Source organism: Alexandromys fortis, unplaced genomic scaffold (assembly GCF_014885135.2).
Source record: "Alexandromys fortis isolate MF-2015 unplaced genomic scaffold, M_Fortis_MF-2015_v1.1 scaffold_391, whole genome shotgun sequence".
NCBI classification, from domain to species: Eukaryota; Metazoa; Chordata; class Mammalia; order Rodentia; family Cricetidae; genus Alexandromys; species Alexandromys fortis.
The window spans coordinates 336,392-354,792 of record NW_026068277.1 but is presented as its reverse complement, the minus strand read 5'-3'; the positions used below and the strand labels follow the sequence as shown (position 1 = coordinate 354,792).

The following is an 18,401-nucleotide window of genomic DNA, read 5'->3' as shown; positions in this document are numbered from 1 at the left end:
CTGTAATGATGAGCTTGCTTTTCCAAAAGGGCTTTCCTTTGATTCCAGGAAGGGGCCAACCAATGAGAGAGGAGCATGTTAGATTATTTTGGGGAAGGGCTCGTGCCAGCAAGGTTCACTTTTAGTAGGCGCCAAGTGTCCCCAGCAACCAGTGTCTCCTGTACCAGCAGAAGCTCCAGAACTCCGACCTACTCGCCTGCCTCTGCTCTGCAGCATCTTGGCCCGCTGAACAGCCATGAGAAGGCAGCTCCGCTCCAGAAGGGCTCCGGCCTTCCCTTACGGTTATCGCTACAGACTTGTGAGTCTCGGGGAGCCGAATATTTTGCTGCCCGTTTTTAATTGGTTGGGTTGGGTGCTGTGTAGACCTTGGATTATGGCTGTCTTGCCTTGGAATAAACAGGAATAAATAAAGTTTAGGAAAGCCCAGACTTCGCAGGAAAGTGACTCCCAGTATCCCAGGGCACCCTAAACTGCCGAATGGAAGGAGGGCTCACCTTTGTGGGGGAACAGAGATAAAGGAGTGGGAAGATATCAGGGAATAAGCTTTATTTTAGGAATCTAGAATATGAACAGACCTTTGCAGATGGGAGCAGAGGTTTCACTGCAAGAAATTTGGCCAGGAGAAAAAAGAAAAAGAGGAAATGCAAGATGCTCCCTGGCCAGCTGTCCCAGCCCCTTTGGGTGGTGGCTTTTCGGAACCAGCTCCTCTTTTTCTAAGGCAGAAATTCAAACTATAGCTAAAAAACACAGGATCCTTGATAGGAACCAGAAGGAAGCCTAGCCATCCTTTCCCCAGCACCGCTTGCTCTGCTGAAGGAGGCTACTGGTGATAGCTGCCTTCGGAAGTTAGCAGGGTGCCAGATTGACTTGCAGGTTGGTGGGGACCCCAACATGAGAATGTGTATATTGTTTGTAACTTGTGCTCTTTCCACTGTGTTTCTTGTATCCAATCTCTGGAAGCTCCGGCCCACCATCACCCATTTCATCACCCTGTCCGCCACCTTGCCTCATCACACACATCTGTACACACTGGTGCACATGTCCCTGCACATACCTCCCACATCACCGCTTACTCTCAAGTTCTTTACAAATGCATTTGGTCCAAACGTGCCTTTACATTTATTTTGCTCTAAGCCATAAGTACGTGTGTGTATGTACAACACTCTCAGGAGGGGTATTCTGAAATGCAAGGTTATTAGATGAACCCCAAAGAAAGCAAAGCATTTACCATTTTTCTTTGTTTATGGCCACTTATGTACCTAAGAAATTAAGGGAGAATTGTCAAGAGCGAGAAAAAACAAAAAACACAACACAATTCTTCTAACCTCATGTCGACCACTAAGGAAATTTCTTATCACTCTGATGTAGAATCTTTATTTTAATACCTGAAGTTCTTCTCTCTTAAGACCAGTCAGTCTATGGAGTATATATAGCTGTACATTACTTGGTTTCTTTTCTATGCTGATTTGCTAAAATTGTTGTACTTAATTTGAACTATTCGCCCAGAAGTTTGAATTTTTAAGTGCCACAGGGGATCTTGGTCATTATAATATCTGATCAAGTTAAAATAAATCGTTTGATGCAATTGTATGTCTAATTTTTTTTACTTTTAAATCAATCATCCATTCAGACGTTTGCATGATGTTACTCGGTGCAAGATCCAAATTTATCCTTTGGGTCATATTGCTTGTTTGTATATTTGTTCAGATGTTTATATATTTAGATTGCTCAAAATGGAGCTACCTCCTGTCCTTCAGGTTTCCCTTTTAGGGAAACAAGAGGGCCCCAGCACACGCCCACTACCATATCTGAGCATGCTCACACTCCCTATCACATGAGGGTGGTGCCACTTTAGGAAACTGACAGAAACAGAACCTTGGAGATGAACGTCCTCATCACCAAAACATTTCCTACTGGAGCATGTTAAATAATTGCATGAAAGTGCATTTTCCGAAGGCTTTCGTTAACAAGGAACCTTTGGGGAAAGCCTGTCTTGCACGCTGTGACATTTCCCTATCCCTGCAAGCAGAGAAGGGGAAAAAAGATATTTTGGTTCCTGAAATAAAACTCAGGTAGTAGGAATCCATGAGGGGAAAATAAGCTCCAAGAAGATTAATTCTTCCTTGGAGGATAAGACTTTAATGACAGCCATTTTAATAAGACTATGTGAAGCACATATCTACAAATAAAATAAGGCCGTGCCCATGGCCAGCTGCTTCCTTTGCAGAGCAGAGGTGGTAGGGCAGGCACAGGCAACAAAAGGAAGTTGTTCCAGAAATATAAAAGGATTTGAAACCCTTCCTGATGAAATGTCACATCTTAAATTCTGTGAGAATTTGGTGCATGGGCTTTCTAGGGACCATGATGACTAGCCAGTCTAGTATGTATAACTTCTGAGGTTAAGAATGACAAACTGTGAGAACCATCCTCCAGAATCCAGGCGGGAGCCCTGAGAGTATCCACTGAGTACCTTGCTGTGAGCTTCACACTGTGAATAGACCACAAAATGGCAGGAAATATGGACCTTCCGCCTGTGTGTCCAAAGCCTGATTTGGGAGATAAGCGTGAACATAAGTTCACACACATTTAAGAACGTGCGTCAGTTCATTTAGCAGTGAATGATAGGCAAGGTTGATTTTCCTAAGCCTTATACTATGAGTCCATGTCAAAACATCCTTGATTATAAGCACCTACATGTCGGGAACACAGACTCTAAGACATTATCATGTTCATAAATCTGCTAAGCCACTTCTAGCCACTTGTGTTCAGTGTGATGGAGGAGAAACTGTGCAGAGTATCAAGAGACACAAGTTCCGAGACTGTCAACTCTGTCATGGATTTGCTGTGTGGCTTTGGCCAGATCCTCTCCCCTCTCTGGAGCTCATTTGGACAATCCTAATTTGGAAGCCCCCGTAAGTTCTGATATGGTATGTGATGTGGAGCTGTGCGTTTGAACAAATTCAAGGGTTGCTCGTACTCGAGAGCTAGTGAGCTCTGGGCAGGCTCAATGCAGAGGGCAGAGATCAGTCCTTCTGAAACACTGTCACTGTTTCGGAACAATCCAGTTTGCTCAACTCTCTGCTCAAGGCAGCATGGGTAGCCGAGTGCCCTCTAAGTGGCCTTTGAGGAATCGGGCGGAAAGGGGGCAGCACCGAGCCCATGGCTTTTAGCATTTGACACATCCAACCCCGACAGGTGCACCAGCCCTGACACTCTTCAGACTTGGATGGCACAGAGAAGGGAGGGTGGCCTGATTTTTTGCTCGTGCAGTAAGCCTTGGCAAACTCCCAAAGAGCAAGGATACAAGCCTCCAGCCTTTACGTCGGAGGCATGGGAAATACCACTGTGGATGTCTGGGTTTTCTTTTTCTTTCTTTCTTTCTTTCTTTCTTTCTTTCTTTCTTTCTTTCTTTCTTTCTTTCTTTCTCTCTTTCTGGTTTGTTACACATCTCAAGTACTGGCTGGAATCAATTGACATATAGATGCTGAGTACTTACTTTCTGCCCAACTTTTGATTTTACATTTTTATCTAATTTTTGCAATTAAAACATAACTACATCTTTTCCCAACCCCCTTTCCTCCCTCCAACCTCTCCTATTTACCCGCTCCCTTTTAGGCCCTTTCAAATTCATGGCCTCTCTCTTACTTAAACTTGCTCAGTCTGTTTAGTGTTAACGTATATGTGTGTGGATATGCCCAAGTTTTTAACTAAGCTACAGGGGAAAACAAAGGAAGTATCTGTTGGGATCTCATCTCTCAGGGGGTCTGTCTGTCTCGCTTAAGACAGGAAGCAGGAAATGAGTCCTTGTTTGTGTCGGGAAGGCTGTGGAAGTTTTGAGGAGGGGTACGGCAGTTGGCTTCTCCTCTTGATATCTGTCTGAGCCTATTTTTAGACGCAACTTAGTATGGTGAGGTCAATCAGCTGAAAGTGTACAGAGCATTAGGACAAAGCTGGCTTGGGCTGGGAAGTTGCCATCATAGGCATAAATGTCCAAGACTGCTCGGCCCTTCAGTGTGAGCTCAGCTCAGTCCTGATAGGTCAAAGTTCAGTGGCAGGCCAAGGCCCGGGACAGAGCAGTGACATGAAATATCATAGAGAAAGAACCTAAATACCTGACGCTAAAAGGTAAAGTTAGCACTACTGTGGAAATAGCAGGGCTTCAATATGGACTATAGAAAGAATGCTTCCTCCAAAAGAGTGGAGAAGGAAAATTCACCTCCTGCAACAATGGGTATTTTTCTGGGGATGTGGAAATTTGAAAGACCTCCAAATAGTGAATGTTTTCCATTTACTTTTGGCTGGTGGGCTTTGCCATTGGGCTTGTGTTGCTCACATAGAGCTTCGCATTTTGTCGCTGCCTTAGGATGACCAGGATGAAGTAAATCAGAACTACTTAGCAGACGAGGAGGATGAAGCCGAAGAAGAGGCTCAGGTGATGATGGCTCCTGGTCTGGAGGAAGAAGAAGAAGAGGAGGAGGAAGGAAAAGAGGAGGAGGAAGAAAGGGAGGAAGAAGGTCAGGGTCAGCTGACAGGCAATGCCTGGAGGCAGAAATTGCAGACCGTGACTGAATACCTGTGGGACCCGGAGAAAAGGATGTCTCTGGCCCGAACAGGTCAGAGTCGGAGTAAGTCCAATTCATCCCAATGCCCCAGTCTGGTGTCCTTGGCTTTTGATGTGGTATCCAGAGCTCCTCGGCTGTCCAATCAACGGGTTTGTTACAGACTTCTCCTAACATTTCACAGAAAGACCAGTGATATCCTTGAACTGAGGACAGATCAGCTGCATCAGAAAAGCCACTAAATAGATGAACAAGAGTGAATGAAATCTACTAGTCTCAATATGCAATATAAAATAACACTGAGGACGAGTTGACAAAGCACGGGATTGTGTGTGTGTCCCAGGCCTGTCACTTTCTATGCATGTGACTGACTACAGGCTTAGCCAAATGGGAAGGTGGTGGATTCTGCGTTGCCTCTCTATCAAAATCAAGAAGTGACTAGCGTTTGTCCAGTATAGGATGAAATCCATAAGATTGAAAGGAATATGTAGAAGACTGTGTCTAGGATATGAGAGCAAGCTCCTGCTAACCCGACCACGGCTTTATAAAGTCTTATCGGTTCACTTACCAGTGTCTGAGAAGGAGAGCCCCGAAGCCTGTCCAGACTCCAGCTTCTGAGTGCTTTATGCCTCCATGGTACATAGAGAAGAGCTGCTTTTAAAGAGATCATTGCTAGGGAATAAGGTTGAGCTTCCTTGTTGATGGATCATTGATAGAATTTCATATCTTAGCCCTTTCACTTTAGATCACAAATTATCCAGAACTCGACTCCCAGGAGTACTTAAACTTTCTTCGTAAACTATTGCTGCGGAGCTTTCTCCTCAAAAGATTTTGTGGGTAGGAAAATTCATACTTGCCACATTCTGCACAGCCCAGCAGAAAAGAAAGCAGCTGCTGGTTAATCCATAGAAGGAACTAGAAAAACACAGTGGGCGTCATGGATGAAGTAGTAGTCCCCTGCTGCCAAGTCTCGAGGTTGTTGCAGTCAGTGGCCCTTCCTCCCAAAGGCCCTTTTGGCCAAGATTCATGTGTTTTGTAGCCAATGTTGCTAATTCAGCTCCGTTTGCATGAAGTAGCCAACTCTATTTCCTGAAATTAGGAAGAGCAGGTGTGAGGCTCTAAACAAAGCCCATCTCCCTTAGCTCCTCCTCAGTTCCCAGCCCCACCCCTGCCCAACCCTGAAACTGTAACTAATGTACCATGTAAGGGACATTCCAATGTCCTGGAAGCTACAGACAAATGCTAGTCACTCCTTGGAGCTCCAGAGAGGGTCCAACTCTTTCTTCCTCGCCTGAAGAGGACTGGAAAATCTGGCGTGGGAAATGCAAGTCCAATTCTGGGAGAGGGGAACCCATACTTTAACCCTTAAACAACCATTGGCACTTCACTAGGCATCATCCATATAAATTGCTCTGGTGGATGACAAGCCGTGGGACAGCAAAGAGGGGTGATGTAGAAAGGTTCAAGTGCTTGGGGAAGACATAGCAATGGGGATGCTTAATTGTAGGCTGCAGCCAGACCCATGGCGCACAGGTCTTGTGCTAGCGCAGTAATTCAGACACCTGTCTGCAAGACAGCAGAATATTGACAAGAATCATATGAGGTAATAAATAATATTATTATTCTATTTTTCAAGTGCAAAAACAGGCTTAGAAAGGCCAGTTCTGGGATTCAAATACCAGAATTCATTCTCTTGCCAGAATGCCTCATTATCTTCATGAATTTGACCAATGAGCAAGGCCCTCCCTGATTTGTAAGGTCTCCAGAGATTAGAAGCGCTGTTGGGTAAAGAGTTGGGAGCATGGGCCCTTAGTGGTCTGTCCAAGCGTGGGGACTACTCAGGACAGAAACCGAGAGGAGGATCCCGGGTACAGCTATCTATCTGGAGGAGGAGAGATTAGAGAGATTGACGGCTGTAGGTGTGGCAGTGCTTGCTTTTGCCTCAGGGCTGTGAGAGACCAAACTAGCCAGTCTCAAGGTCACCTCTCCCTGCCTCAGGCTAAGGGGACTCACTAGTAGCACCACTATCTTAATCTATAGCTTTCTGGCCCACACGTTTTAAGGAAAGAAGATATTGCCAAGGGAATAAACAGGTGATTCATCAATTACCCTACATGCACAAAACTGAACGTCTTGGTCCCCTAAGATGGCTCCAGGCTGTTGGTCCATTCCCTGGATGGGAATGGGAGTGGAGAAATGGAGGCAGAAACACAGGACGCATCCCTCTAGGATAGCCAGTGAACAACAGGCAAGAACCACAAACACACAGACATGGTTGCTTCTTCTCTGGGAACTCCAGCGAAATCAGTGCGTCCATGTTTCAATTTTGCTTTAGTTCATCTTACACAAACTTAAAGGGTCGATTCCATTTCTAGCTGGATTACTAGAGTCACTCTCTCTCTCTCCCCCCTCCTCCCCCAATTTTATTTTGGTTCGTGGTTCAATTTTCAGAATTAACATTTGAACTTCTTTTGGGGTACACTGGAGTTGTATGGTTTATCCCAGTTTCTGGTTCATGATTCAGTTCAAACCTTGAGTCCCAGTATCATTGGCACATCTGTGAGTGAAGGCAAATATATTTGCCTGAGAGGTCCCCAAGGAAGGCTAAAAGAGCTCTGGGCATCTAGCTCATGCTCATTTTCCTCACCCGGCTATATAGTCCTGGAACAAACATAACCCTAATACAACACAGAGAAGGGCAATTCATATAATCATGCATCTGAGCTTATAGCAATAATAACAATATTAATAATAGCAGTTATGATGGATGCCATTTATAGAGCACTTAGGATCTGCCAGGCAATGTGCCATGGTGTTGACATGCATTATTTAATGTTTATTTAATATATCAAGTACTACGCTTCTGTCCTTGCTACCAAATGAGGACACTAAGGCCCAGAGTGGCAAACCTCAGATCCAAGATGAAACAGACAGAAGTGGTAGAATCAGGATAAGATTATGAAAAGACTGGATTTGGGATACTGTCAGGGATACAGATGAATATATGTTGTAGATTCTCCAACTTCCCCAAGTTCACATACAGCAGGTATCAGTGATGAAGTACTATTTTCCCCTACTGTCTTCCCCACCCTTCATTAGTGTGCTCTTTGGAAAGAAGAGCAACTTGAACTTTGCTAAGGATGAATAAGATTTTAAATAAGTAGTCAAGGATAAGCCTTGATTAGAAGTAAGTCCAGTGGAAATGAGTCAAAGCTTTGAATTCTAGATCGTGTGAAAAGAAAGGCTGCTTTTCAGTCCCTTGCAAATATCTATAATCACGTTGCTAGGTCTCTTTAGGATACTTGACACAATGAAGAACAAATGATCTGTATTCAGGACAGACTAGAATACCAGTCTAGAAGACTCCCAAGCAATGTCCCCACTGCTCTCTGTTGAAGCCCACTCCCTGTAATCTTGCTTATAGTCCTCATGTGCCCGGCAAGACGCTTCTCTGAAGATACTGTAAAGCGAAAGCACTTCCAAACCCCTGACACAGTCTATCTTCACCCGTTCCAGATTGACAAAGTCCAATAAGAAAGGAGATCCTGAATCTGCCTGAGTTGATTTGGGTTCACGAGTCCAGCGGGGAGGTGGGGCTCATTGGCAAGCACTGACTCCTGTCATCTTTAATTGCTCTACAGGTCTGATTTTAGTCATTTACTTCTTCTTCTATGCCTCCCTGGCTGCTGTGATCACGCTATTCCTGTACATGCTGTTCCTAGCCGTCAGTCCCTACATGCCAACCTTCACCGAGCAGGTGAAACCTCCCGGTGAGTGTGCCCAAATGCCCTGCATTGTCAGAGCTCTCTGGACAGAAATCCGCTTGCACAGCATGTTCCGCCTCAATTAACTTGGGTTCTTCCCGGTAATGACTTAGAGATTCAATTATTAAGAGGGAAAGTAAAATGGTACTTGGAAAATTATGGCCCTTTTCATTTTGATTGCTGTGGGGTGTGCAGGGAGGAAAGTGTCATGGGAATCTGTATAGGAAAAAAAAATCCAAGAATGGGTTAATCTATCCCAGACCTGTTTTCATTGCCAGGAGTCATGATCAGACCCTTCGCTCACAGCCTTAACTTCAACTTCAACGTTTCCCAACCTGAAACTTGGCAGCATTATGTGGTCAGCCTGAATGGCTTTCTCCAGGGTAAGTTGCCCTGAGGAGTGAAAAGCTCTTCAGAAAAGTAGTGGGTGGCCCGGAAAGCTGATGTAGTCACTCCTACCCGCCATGGTCCTCTGCTGTCTCACAGGCCTGCTTGCACCCTTTATAATTTTTTTTAAATGCTCCGATTGTGTTTGGCCAATGTGAGCTTTCTAAGGCACAGAACTTCTTTTCTCTTCACGAGCACACTGCACCACCTACTTAAATCCTGGGCACACCCAGGTGATTGGTTTTCTAAGTGATCTCATCTGAAGGGAGCTAATGGTGAGGAAAGGAGACTGTCCTCCGAGAGCTGCAAGATCCCCGCCTCCTGTACGTCCCTGGGGTAAGAGAAGTCTGGGATGAGCTATCTTGAAGAGGGAAAGTAAGTGTCTTCTTGTAACAGCAATTTTTAAAAGAGTCAGAGGACTGAAGCTCTGCCTAGCACGTTGACCTCAAGTGTTTTGAGAATTCCCGTGTCTGTAATGTTCTCAAATGAATGGCTTTGTCTTTCACTCTGTGAACGCTAAGGTGGGAGTAGCTTGGAACCTTTAGGAGAGAGAGCAGCTCTCTGTTAGCCTGGGGTCTGCAACATCAACATCACACAGGTGTTGGTAGAATCTCAGGCCATACCCCATAGCTATTGAACTGGTCTTCATTTAAAATTTTTCTAGTGGCCAGGCAGTGGTGGCGCACGCCTTTAATCCCAGCACTTGGGAGGCAGAGGCAGGCGGATCTCTGTGAGTTCGAGGCCAGCCTGGTCTACAAGAGCTAGTTTCAGGACAGGCACCAAAGCTACAGAGAAACCCTGTCTCGAAAAAAAAAAAAACAAAATTCTGTTGATTTGTATGAACTTTTCAGTGTGAGAAATGCCATGATTCCTGACCATGCTGGTACCATTTCAGCAGGAGTTAGAAGTTCAGCTTTGTATTAGTGATGCTCACTGCTGTTTGGGCTGAAACAGCTTCAGAGTCCGCACCTGTAGAACGACAGAGCTGGGTTCTTTCTGATCCATGGAGTTCTATTTTGGGCCACAAAGGTATTTTGGACATCTTAGTCAGCATAGTGTCTTTCTTTAAAAATGCTTGTGAGCTATTTCAAGGATGCAAGTTGCCAGCATTTCTGCTGAGGAAATCCCTGCAACAAGATAGTAGATGGGGAAATACCAATTTTGACGGCAGGGAACAACAAGAAGGCATTGGGTTACTTCTAAAGAGTCGATGGCATGTGACTGGGAAGGTGGCTCAGCAGTTAAGCCCTTGCCACTTGCCAAGCGAGCAAGAAGACAAAAGTTCGGATCTCCAGAATCCCCATATGCTGTATGGCTATGGGAAAGAACCTATAACTCCAGCCTCGGAAGGCAGAGCCGTGCAAAGCTGACTAGTGAGGCGAGCCAGATTGTTGAACTCTGTGCTTGATTGGAAACACCCTTGCCTCCATAAATAAAGTGGAAGAGCAATCCAGGAAGCATCCCAGCATCAATGTTGGGTCTCCATATGCACGTGCACATGGATGTACCCACACACATGCAACACACACCACATATGCAATACATGCACATGAAAATAAGAAAAAAAACTAATAGATACGATATATTTCCCAAAAGGACCAGTATCTGAAATCCATATGCCAGAGCATCGGTTTCATCCCTATGAGGATGGGAATGGTGCAGTCAGTGCCACACCCATGCCCCATTTTTAACGGAACTACCTCAAGAAAAATGCTGAGTTGTGTGAGTGCAGTTTCTATTTTAAAAGTTAGTGTTTGAGCATAGTTTTTATTCCTGTAAAAAGATTAAAACAAATCTTTGAATTAATTGTAGTTTTGTCAAAATAAGTTCTCTGGACTGAGAACATAGCTTAGTGGTAGAGCATTTTTCCTATTATGTTCAAGGCCCAGGACTGCAAGTAAGAGTTCCAATGGAGGAGGTAGATAAAGAGACAAAGTGGGATCTATGTGTGAAAATATTATAACGAAACCTATTTTCATTACTAACTTAATTGCAATTCAACATTTAAAGTCAAGGAATTTTGAGAAATAAAATTAAATAACCAATTTAACGTCTCACTATATCCAAGTTACAACCTGTCTAGATGTGGAGCCTGCAGTCCTTTCTAAGTTCTGCCTCTGGTGGGTCAATCTTTTCCAAAAGAGTGAACAGCTTCGGACATGACAGCATGTCTGGGTGCAAGAGGATTCACTGAACCCCGCCATCTAGGATGGCTCAGTTTCAAGTACATTTTCAAGGCCCAGTTTTATGGACTCTGAAGGCTCCAATAGTGAACGTGCAAATAGCTCCACTTGTCTCTCTGAGATAAGTAGCTGGGACAGATGCCCCATTCTGTCTAATATAAAAAGACCAAAGTACCTCAGAGTTGGAGAAGCCCTCCCTCCCTTACTCTCTTGCTGGGGACCCTGTAGCTGTCTTCAGTTTCTAGACTTCAATGTAAACCTCCCTTTTGCAGTGGTGACTTGCCTCTTTAGACGTTGAGGAGTCTTCTTGGGTTTTTTTTTTTCCTCCTCTTCTCCCTCCTCTTCTCTCCTCTCCTTCTTTCAAATCCCTCCAGTTCCTCCACCACAGTCACCTGTGCTTGATCTCAAAGGGAGACATTTCCTAAGTTGAATTGAAGGACTTTTAGGCTAGAAACAGCCTCCTGACATATACTGTGTCTTGATATGATATAGCCCCTCTTACAAAATCTACTGATACAGGCCCGTTCCTCTCTCAGAATAGAAGGGACAGCCACTCCAACTTTGCTGTTTGCCATATCCAAACAGAAATAATGAGAAATGGAGAAAAGGTATAAAATGATCAACTTCTAACCCCGAGACGGACACTTGAAAGTTCTAAAGAAGTGAGAGGCAGTGGATTATACTAGCAGCTGGACTGAGAGGCAAGCCGGCTTCCTTGAGCAGTGGCTCTCAACCTATGGATCACAACTCCCTTGAGTATAGCATAGCAGACATCGTGTGTATCCGATATTCACATCATAACTCACAACAATAGCAGAACTACAGTCAGGAAGTAGAAATGAAATTAATTTGATGGGGGGGTCAGCACAACATGAGGAGCTGGATTAAAGGGTCGCAGCATTGGGAAGGTTGAGAACCGCTGTGTGAGGGATGGTGTTGGGAATATCCCTTGGTACCTAATACCAGTCCCCAGGGATTGTGGTAGAACAAGAGGACTTCAGAAGGAGTACAGGGACTTAGAGGGAAACCACTGAAAGTGTGGGCTTCCCTTCTGGCACCTCTCTAACACGATCCTTTGCCACCCACATGTGCTCTAGGCTATAACGACAGTCTTCAAGAGGAAATGAATATAGATTGTCCTCCGGGACAGTTCTTCATCCAAGATGGCGATGAGGATGAGGACAAGAAGGCCTGCCATTTTAAGCGCTCTTTCCTGAAAAATTGCTCTGGGCTGGAGGACCCTACTTTTGGATACTCTACTGGACAGCCTTGCATCCTCCTCAAGATGAACCGGGTATCTTAGCCCTTGGGGTCTGCTGTGTTAAGTGGATGCATGGGTAGAGAGCATGGAAACCACATTTCTGCTGGACTCTGGTATGCACACACTGCAGCTCTGCCCATCTTTATCCACATCATCAAAACTGCAAGCAGCCGGACACATTGACCAATTAATTTTTTCCTGAATATTTCCTACACACCAGCCTGCCCCTTGAGGGCCACTAGTTGAATACAACCGAGTGTGTCTCTTATCCCAGCACTCAGAAGGCAGAGGCAGGATGGTCTCAAAATTCAGGTCAGCCTCTGTCTCAAAAATAGAATGGAGGGGCTGGAGAGATGGCTCAGTGGTTAAGAGCACTGCCTGCTCTTCCAAAGGTCCTGAGTTCAATTCCCGGCAACCACATGGTGGCTCACAACCATCTGTAATGAGGTCTGGTGCTCTCTTCTGGCCTGCAGACCTACACACAAACCGAATATTCTATACATAATAAATAAATAAATATTAAAAAAAATGGAATGGAAATCCAGAGATGGTTGGAACACAAGCAGGGTTGACACTGGGCGAAGATGGAGAGCCATTCTTATGTTTTTATAGCACTTAAAAATGCACTGTTCTGGGATGGGAGATGGCTCAGTGGTTAATATTACTGCTTACTTTTCTGAAGGACCTGCATTTGATTCTCAGCTTCCACATGGCACCTGTCTCTAACTCCAGTCTCAGGGGATCTAACACTCTCTTCTGGCCTCTGCAGCCATCAGACATGTATATGGTGCATGCACATACATGCAGGCCAGTCACCCATACACATACAAATAAATTAATAATTAACTTTTTAAATGCACCTTTTTGAAAAAAAAAAAGTCTTCCTTAGGGAGTGCCAGAACCTTTTTGTCAAATATAGTTATTGAAACTAGAAAGTTCTTTACATCTTTTTGGTTATTTTTGCAGTAGTCTTTTATTCTGTGGATGGACCTAATACACAAATATTTCAGGAAGCAAGCTGGGCTACACAACTTTGAAGTTGTTTGTAACATTTCTAAAAGGGGGCACAGATGAAATTTAGGTGTGAGGAGTGATGAGCAAAGGCAGGGAGAAAAATCCCATTTTGACTGTGAAGTCTGTTTCTTAAAAAGTAAATAAATAGGCCAGGGTGGTGGTGGTAGATGCTTTTAATCCCAGCAATTGGGAGGCAGAGACAGGCAGATGTCTGTGAGATTGTGAGTTCGAGGCCAGCCTGGTCTACAGAGTGAGTTCTGAGACAGCCAGAGCTGTTACATAGAGAAACCATGTCACATAATTAATTAATTAATTAATTAATTAATTAAAGCAAGCAGTTTTTTGTTTGTTTGTTTGTTTGTTTTCCACTAGATTGTAGGCTTTCGTCCTGAGCTTGGAGACCCTGTGAAGGTAGCCTGCAAAGTTCAGGTAAATTCTCCTTTGGAGTAAGTATGGTTAGCACTTTTGCTTCAGTCAATCAGAGATAGTTCTTCTGTTCCAAGAACTTCTACATGGGTGGTAAGTAGGAAAAGCATTAGTGTTTTTCATAATTTTTCTTCCTTTTAAGGTATTAAGGTCTTATTTCCATAAAGCATTCAGTATGTGTACGCGTGCGTGTGTGTGTGCGTGCGTGCGTGCGTGCGTGCGTGCGTGTGTGTGTGTGTGTGTGTGTGTTACACCTGTGAAAGCCAGAGGCTGAACCTCACCTCGGGGCCACAGCAGGGAACAGACTGTGCTGAGACATTAATTGGGGTTCTGTTTACACTCTTGCTTTTAGCTCTAATGGCTTTGCTTCTTTGAACTAAACAAGCAGCTTTCATTAGAGTCATTAGTCCCTGATTTTAAAACCGAACTTCACATTTTACAGCAATGACCAGTGGCTCTGGGTGTTGCAATAACAAATGACTACAAGGGAGGTATACACAGAGACCCATTAATATGCTAATTAACGGTCCTTCAAGGGACCATTAACTCCTATCTCATCTACGCCAGTTAGCTCCTTTGTAGGCAAAAGCCCTCAGTCTTGGCATTGCTTCTTAAACATTGCTCTCATCTGTTCAGTGACGTCATGTGCATCCTTTAGCCTTGGATAGTTGCCTTGCAAACGTTGTGAAAATAGTCATTGTCAAAACTAGGAATAAAGCAGACAACGCTAGGCTTCATAGGGGCATAACGGAAAACAGCAAAAAAGACTCATTCAGCCACCCAGCCACATTCAGCAAATGTCTATCGATCACTTTCTATATGCTAAGTGTTTAGCTAGCTGTTGGGGATGCCTAAGTAAACACAACTGAAATCAGGGCCAAGAGGTCTTAACAGGCAGAATGAAAGGTACCGTGGGGACACGGAAGAGAATGGCCAGTCCCGCGTGGGATGTGGTAATAAGGAAGATGAGCTTCCTGGGGTCAGGCCGTATTTGCCAGCTGAGTAAGGTGAGAAGAGACAAGCATTCCTTCTGTTCAGAAGTATGTGTGTGTGTATAAAGTCACATGTGGGCTATGACTACAAACTAATGGAATTGATCCCACAGGCCATCATTAAAGATAAATTCATTCGTTTTTGAATATATGAATAAGTCATAAAGACCAACGCAGTCGAAAGTAACAGCAAGTGCTGTGCCACTGAGCCACATCCTAGCTCTCAATCTAACACATTAATTGGTCCAGCTTCTATTTGCATTTCCCTAATGTAAGCTGTTCATTTTCAAAGTTACTATATACTGAACCTTACTTTAAAAAAAAAAAAAAACAGAAACATTAACAGTCAGTATACGTTTAAAAAAATCAGTAGTGGTCAAATCCATACTCACTTGTAGCAATCAAGCAGAATGAGGTAATAACCAAAATTGAAGTATAGGGTGCTCGGTTTGTACCAAAACCTGTTACAGCATACTGTATATAGTATATTGACAGAAGTGATCCTATAGCCCCAATGAGTAATGGACTAGTAGAGATGGACTCTTTGTCCGTATGAGCCCCCACACTGCCCGCTTATAACAGCCATAGTTCATGGCACTCCAATACCTGGTGTCGTGTAATTCAGGGCAGTCCTGTTTAATCATCCCCCTTATTTGGGTCCTCTTGCTTACTGTCGGAATTTTGTGCGCAGTGGTTAAGAGGTACAGAGAACGCGAACAGAAGCATGCGTTCATGTGCGCTAACTATAGATGGTGTGGCTATACTTCAGGCTCCTGTGTACTTGATGTGACTTCCAGTAGAACTGAACCTGCAATGGGAACTTAGGGAATGTTCCCTAATGCATACCTGCTTCAGTTGCAAAATCCAAGGCTGGGTAGCATACTGTGATTCTTTGGAGACAGGCTACAATCACAGGCTCTTCCTAGAAAAGTACAAAGTTCTCAACTGCCTTTGAAGCCTTTCTGCCTAGGACCCAAGAAACCAGAACAAAGTCATACCGAGTAACTTTGCTCTCAATCACCCAGGCCTTCAATACGATTTCCTTTGAACTATAATGCCAAGGCACAGTCACACCCTAGAAACGCTTCTCTGAGGACAAATCAGGGTTGAGCCCTAGCCAATTCTGAGTTTAGGTTTGAAACAATAGGTTGAGAGTCACATAGTGACTTTACCTGAGCCAGAATCCCTTTAGACTGGACTCTAACTCTCTCTGTAACCCAACATTTCACATTTATCTGCTTTTGCTTACAGAAAGGTGACGAAAATGACATTCGATCCATCAATTACTACCCAGAGTCGGCGTCTTTTGACCTCCGCTACTACCCTTACTATGGCAAACTGACTCACGTAAGCTGTATCCTTCTCTCCCCCTTTCATAACGAGCTCAGAGACAGAGGGAGAGCTGCCTGGGATTTGTGAAGATGAAGGAGCAGGTGGTAGTAACAGACAAGTGAGCTGTGGATTGCAATAGGAGTGGGGGAGGGGACCCCATCCACACATTCTAACAACCGCACATCCTTCCAGACCGGAAAGGCTGTCATATATGGTCTTATCTAAGCACGTCAGTGTTCAGATGAGAAAATTGGAGCTCAGAATGCAGAAGGGATTACCCAAAGTCACACAGCTAATTACCAACCAAGCCAGGAGGAGACATTATTAACAGTGTGTTTAACGTCCAAGTAATCACACATTCCTGTGGGCCAGTGCAGGCTTCGTCTCCACTATAGGATCTTTGAGGTATACGAGCTCTCGTTTGATTTATGGTCTGATAGCCATAAAATCAAATCATTCTGAGTCAGAATTGATTTTCCCCCAGAGGATAATCAGACAACTTGACACTGACTTATGAGAGAGCAGTGTAATTTCTCCAAAGGAGGGAAAGCATGTTAGTTGCTGGAATCACTTGGGACTTGGCATCAAGGATGTCTGCACAGTTCCCTTTGCCGAGGTTATCCTACCTTGAGCCTCTGATCACCACCTCCCCAATCCTTGCTGCCACCTTGGTCCGTTTAGAATGTATTGTTCTTGCCCCTACAGGTTAACTACACCTCGCCCCTGGTCGCAATGCATTTTACAGATGTGGTGAAGAACCAAGTAGTGCCTGTACAGTGCCAGCTGAAGGGCAAAGGCATCATCAATGACGTCATCAACGATCGTTTTGTGGGGAGGATAATCTTCACCCTGAACATAGAAACCTAGGAACTCCTGGGGGGCCACTCACACCGGTTCTGGTTTCATTTTGTGTTATCCCTGGTAGCACTTCGATTCCTTTTTCCTCGGTTAAGACACAGCCAGATGGACGCCTAAGACCAGATCATCTTTCCTTGCCTTTGACGTGTGTATGAAGTGATATTGTGGGACCTGCTTGTTTTTTTTTTTTTTTTTTAGGTCGTCTCTCCCGGTGACAGACTATATTAATTTCCTCTCCTTCCCTTCAAACTCAGACCTCTTGATACAAGTCTCACTATCTACAGCATCTGATAGCGTTCATATTGTCAGGACAATATTTATCATGTTTTCTTAAAATGTGTTGGTTTTAGAGGTGATATTATTCCCAGTCAGGTGGGTATTCTAACCCACCACGCACTCACCTTTAAAACTGCCTTCCAAGGTCTTTCCTCAGAAACTAACATCAGACAAACCCAGAATATACAAAACTGAAAGCTACTCTCCCTACAGAACTTTATATAGGGGTAGGGGGCTTGAACATTTGGCTGTCTCCCATAAGTGACTTAATACTGATTCATGATTCCGTTATTTTCCGCCAGGACAGCAAGCAATGCTGGCAGGTTATTGGTCTGGGATAGAGATGAAGACCTTCTGTGAGACGTTTTGTGGAGGGAAGTAGATCCTAGTGCAACCAGGGAGAAGTGTTAGCATAGGGAGGCGCTGGTTCTTGATTGCTCTGTAGTATAACCAGCCAAAGGCAAAAATTCTTGCAAACAAGTTTTTCTCAACTCCTAACAGAAGAGAAAACATGAAAAAAAATCTTCTTTGGTCAAATCGTCTTGGCCCGCTTGCTTGATAGTTGTGTGGTTGTCTTTGAGATCAGCAGGGATGGGTGCCTTGATCCCCCAGCTACAACCTTGGGGATTGAAATTAGGGTTCTCCAACTAATATGTGGCAGGACCAAAAGCTCCTGCCAGGCCTCCCTGAAGCCAATGCCCATTAGCCAGTTTTGCATTTCCTTTAAAAATCACACGAGGCAGATGTTTATCCAGGTTGTGTATCAGCCAAGTTGCTTTGTTTTTTCTTTGGCCATGTGACCATTCCAATTGCTTCTTAATGCCTCCACCAGAGGGAGGGCTGGAACAAAAAGAGGAGGCATGCATTACAGAATAGCATAGTGTCTCAGGGTCCAAAGCAAATTAGAATTCCACTTCCAAGCCTGCAGTTTGGATCTACACTGCAATGTTTAGTTTCTCCAGGAAGGGGCAACTGAAAGCCTGACGGGGAAGACAAGTGAAGACATGACTGTGATATAGGGTAACGAGAGCTACAGACATATTATATGAAAATGCTATGGGGATCACAAGGGACAGTAACTCTCTCTGGCTGAGAAAGTAGCAGAGGGAATCGTGCACTCAAAGCCATAAGCATGAAGCAATCATCTCATGCTTTGGTAATTCTGAACCTTTCACATGAGAGCTCAGAGGAAAGGCTGGGAGAGTGGATTGCATGAGTATTCAGGGACGATGCATGAGAGTCTTTAAAGCATTTTAATCAGGGAATGTCTGTGTGCACATTGGCATTTTAGCCAGAGCACTTGGGCAGTAATAACATAAGGGATGAATCAAAGACAGAGACGACAAGAC

General features: G+C 44.3%; 1 protein-coding gene across 2 annotated transcripts; it reads left to right on the top strand.

The window, feature by feature from the left end:
* Positions 1-235: 235 nt before the first annotated feature.
* Positions 236-17,889, top strand: Atp1b4 (ATPase Na+/K+ transporting family member beta 4). 2 transcript variants are annotated; one of them, XM_050132126.1, is made up of 8 exons: positions 236-298; positions 4,364-4,613; positions 8,201-8,329; positions 8,602-8,706; positions 11,991-12,187; positions 13,541-13,597; positions 15,838-15,933; positions 16,624-17,889. In XM_050132126.1, the coding sequence occupies exons 1-8, from the start codon at positions 236-238 to the stop codon at positions 16,783-16,785; spliced, it is 1,059 nt and encodes a 352-aa protein (XP_049988083.1). In that variant the 3' UTR covers positions 16,786-17,889. The 2 variants fall into 2 exon arrangements, with proteins under 2 accessions (XP_049988083.1, XP_049988082.1); XM_050132125.1 differs by having other exon boundaries at positions 4,364-4,625.
* The last annotated feature ends 512 nt before the right edge of the window (positions 17,890-18,401 follow it).

Excerpts from the sequence above, each read along its gene's own strand:
- Atp1b4 (XM_050132125.1), top strand. The coding sequence starts at position 236 with ATGAGAAGGCAGCTCCGCTCCAGAAGGGCTCCGGCCTTCCCTTACGGT. Across the intron at positions 8,330-8,601 it reads CGAGCAGGTGAAACCTCCCG|GAGTCATGATCAGACCCTTC; the intron begins GTGAGTGTGCCC and ends TTTCATTGCCAG. Across the intron at positions 8,707-11,990 it reads CCTGAATGGCTTTCTCCAGG|GCTATAACGACAGTCTTCAA; the intron begins GTAAGTTGCCCT and ends CATGTGCTCTAG.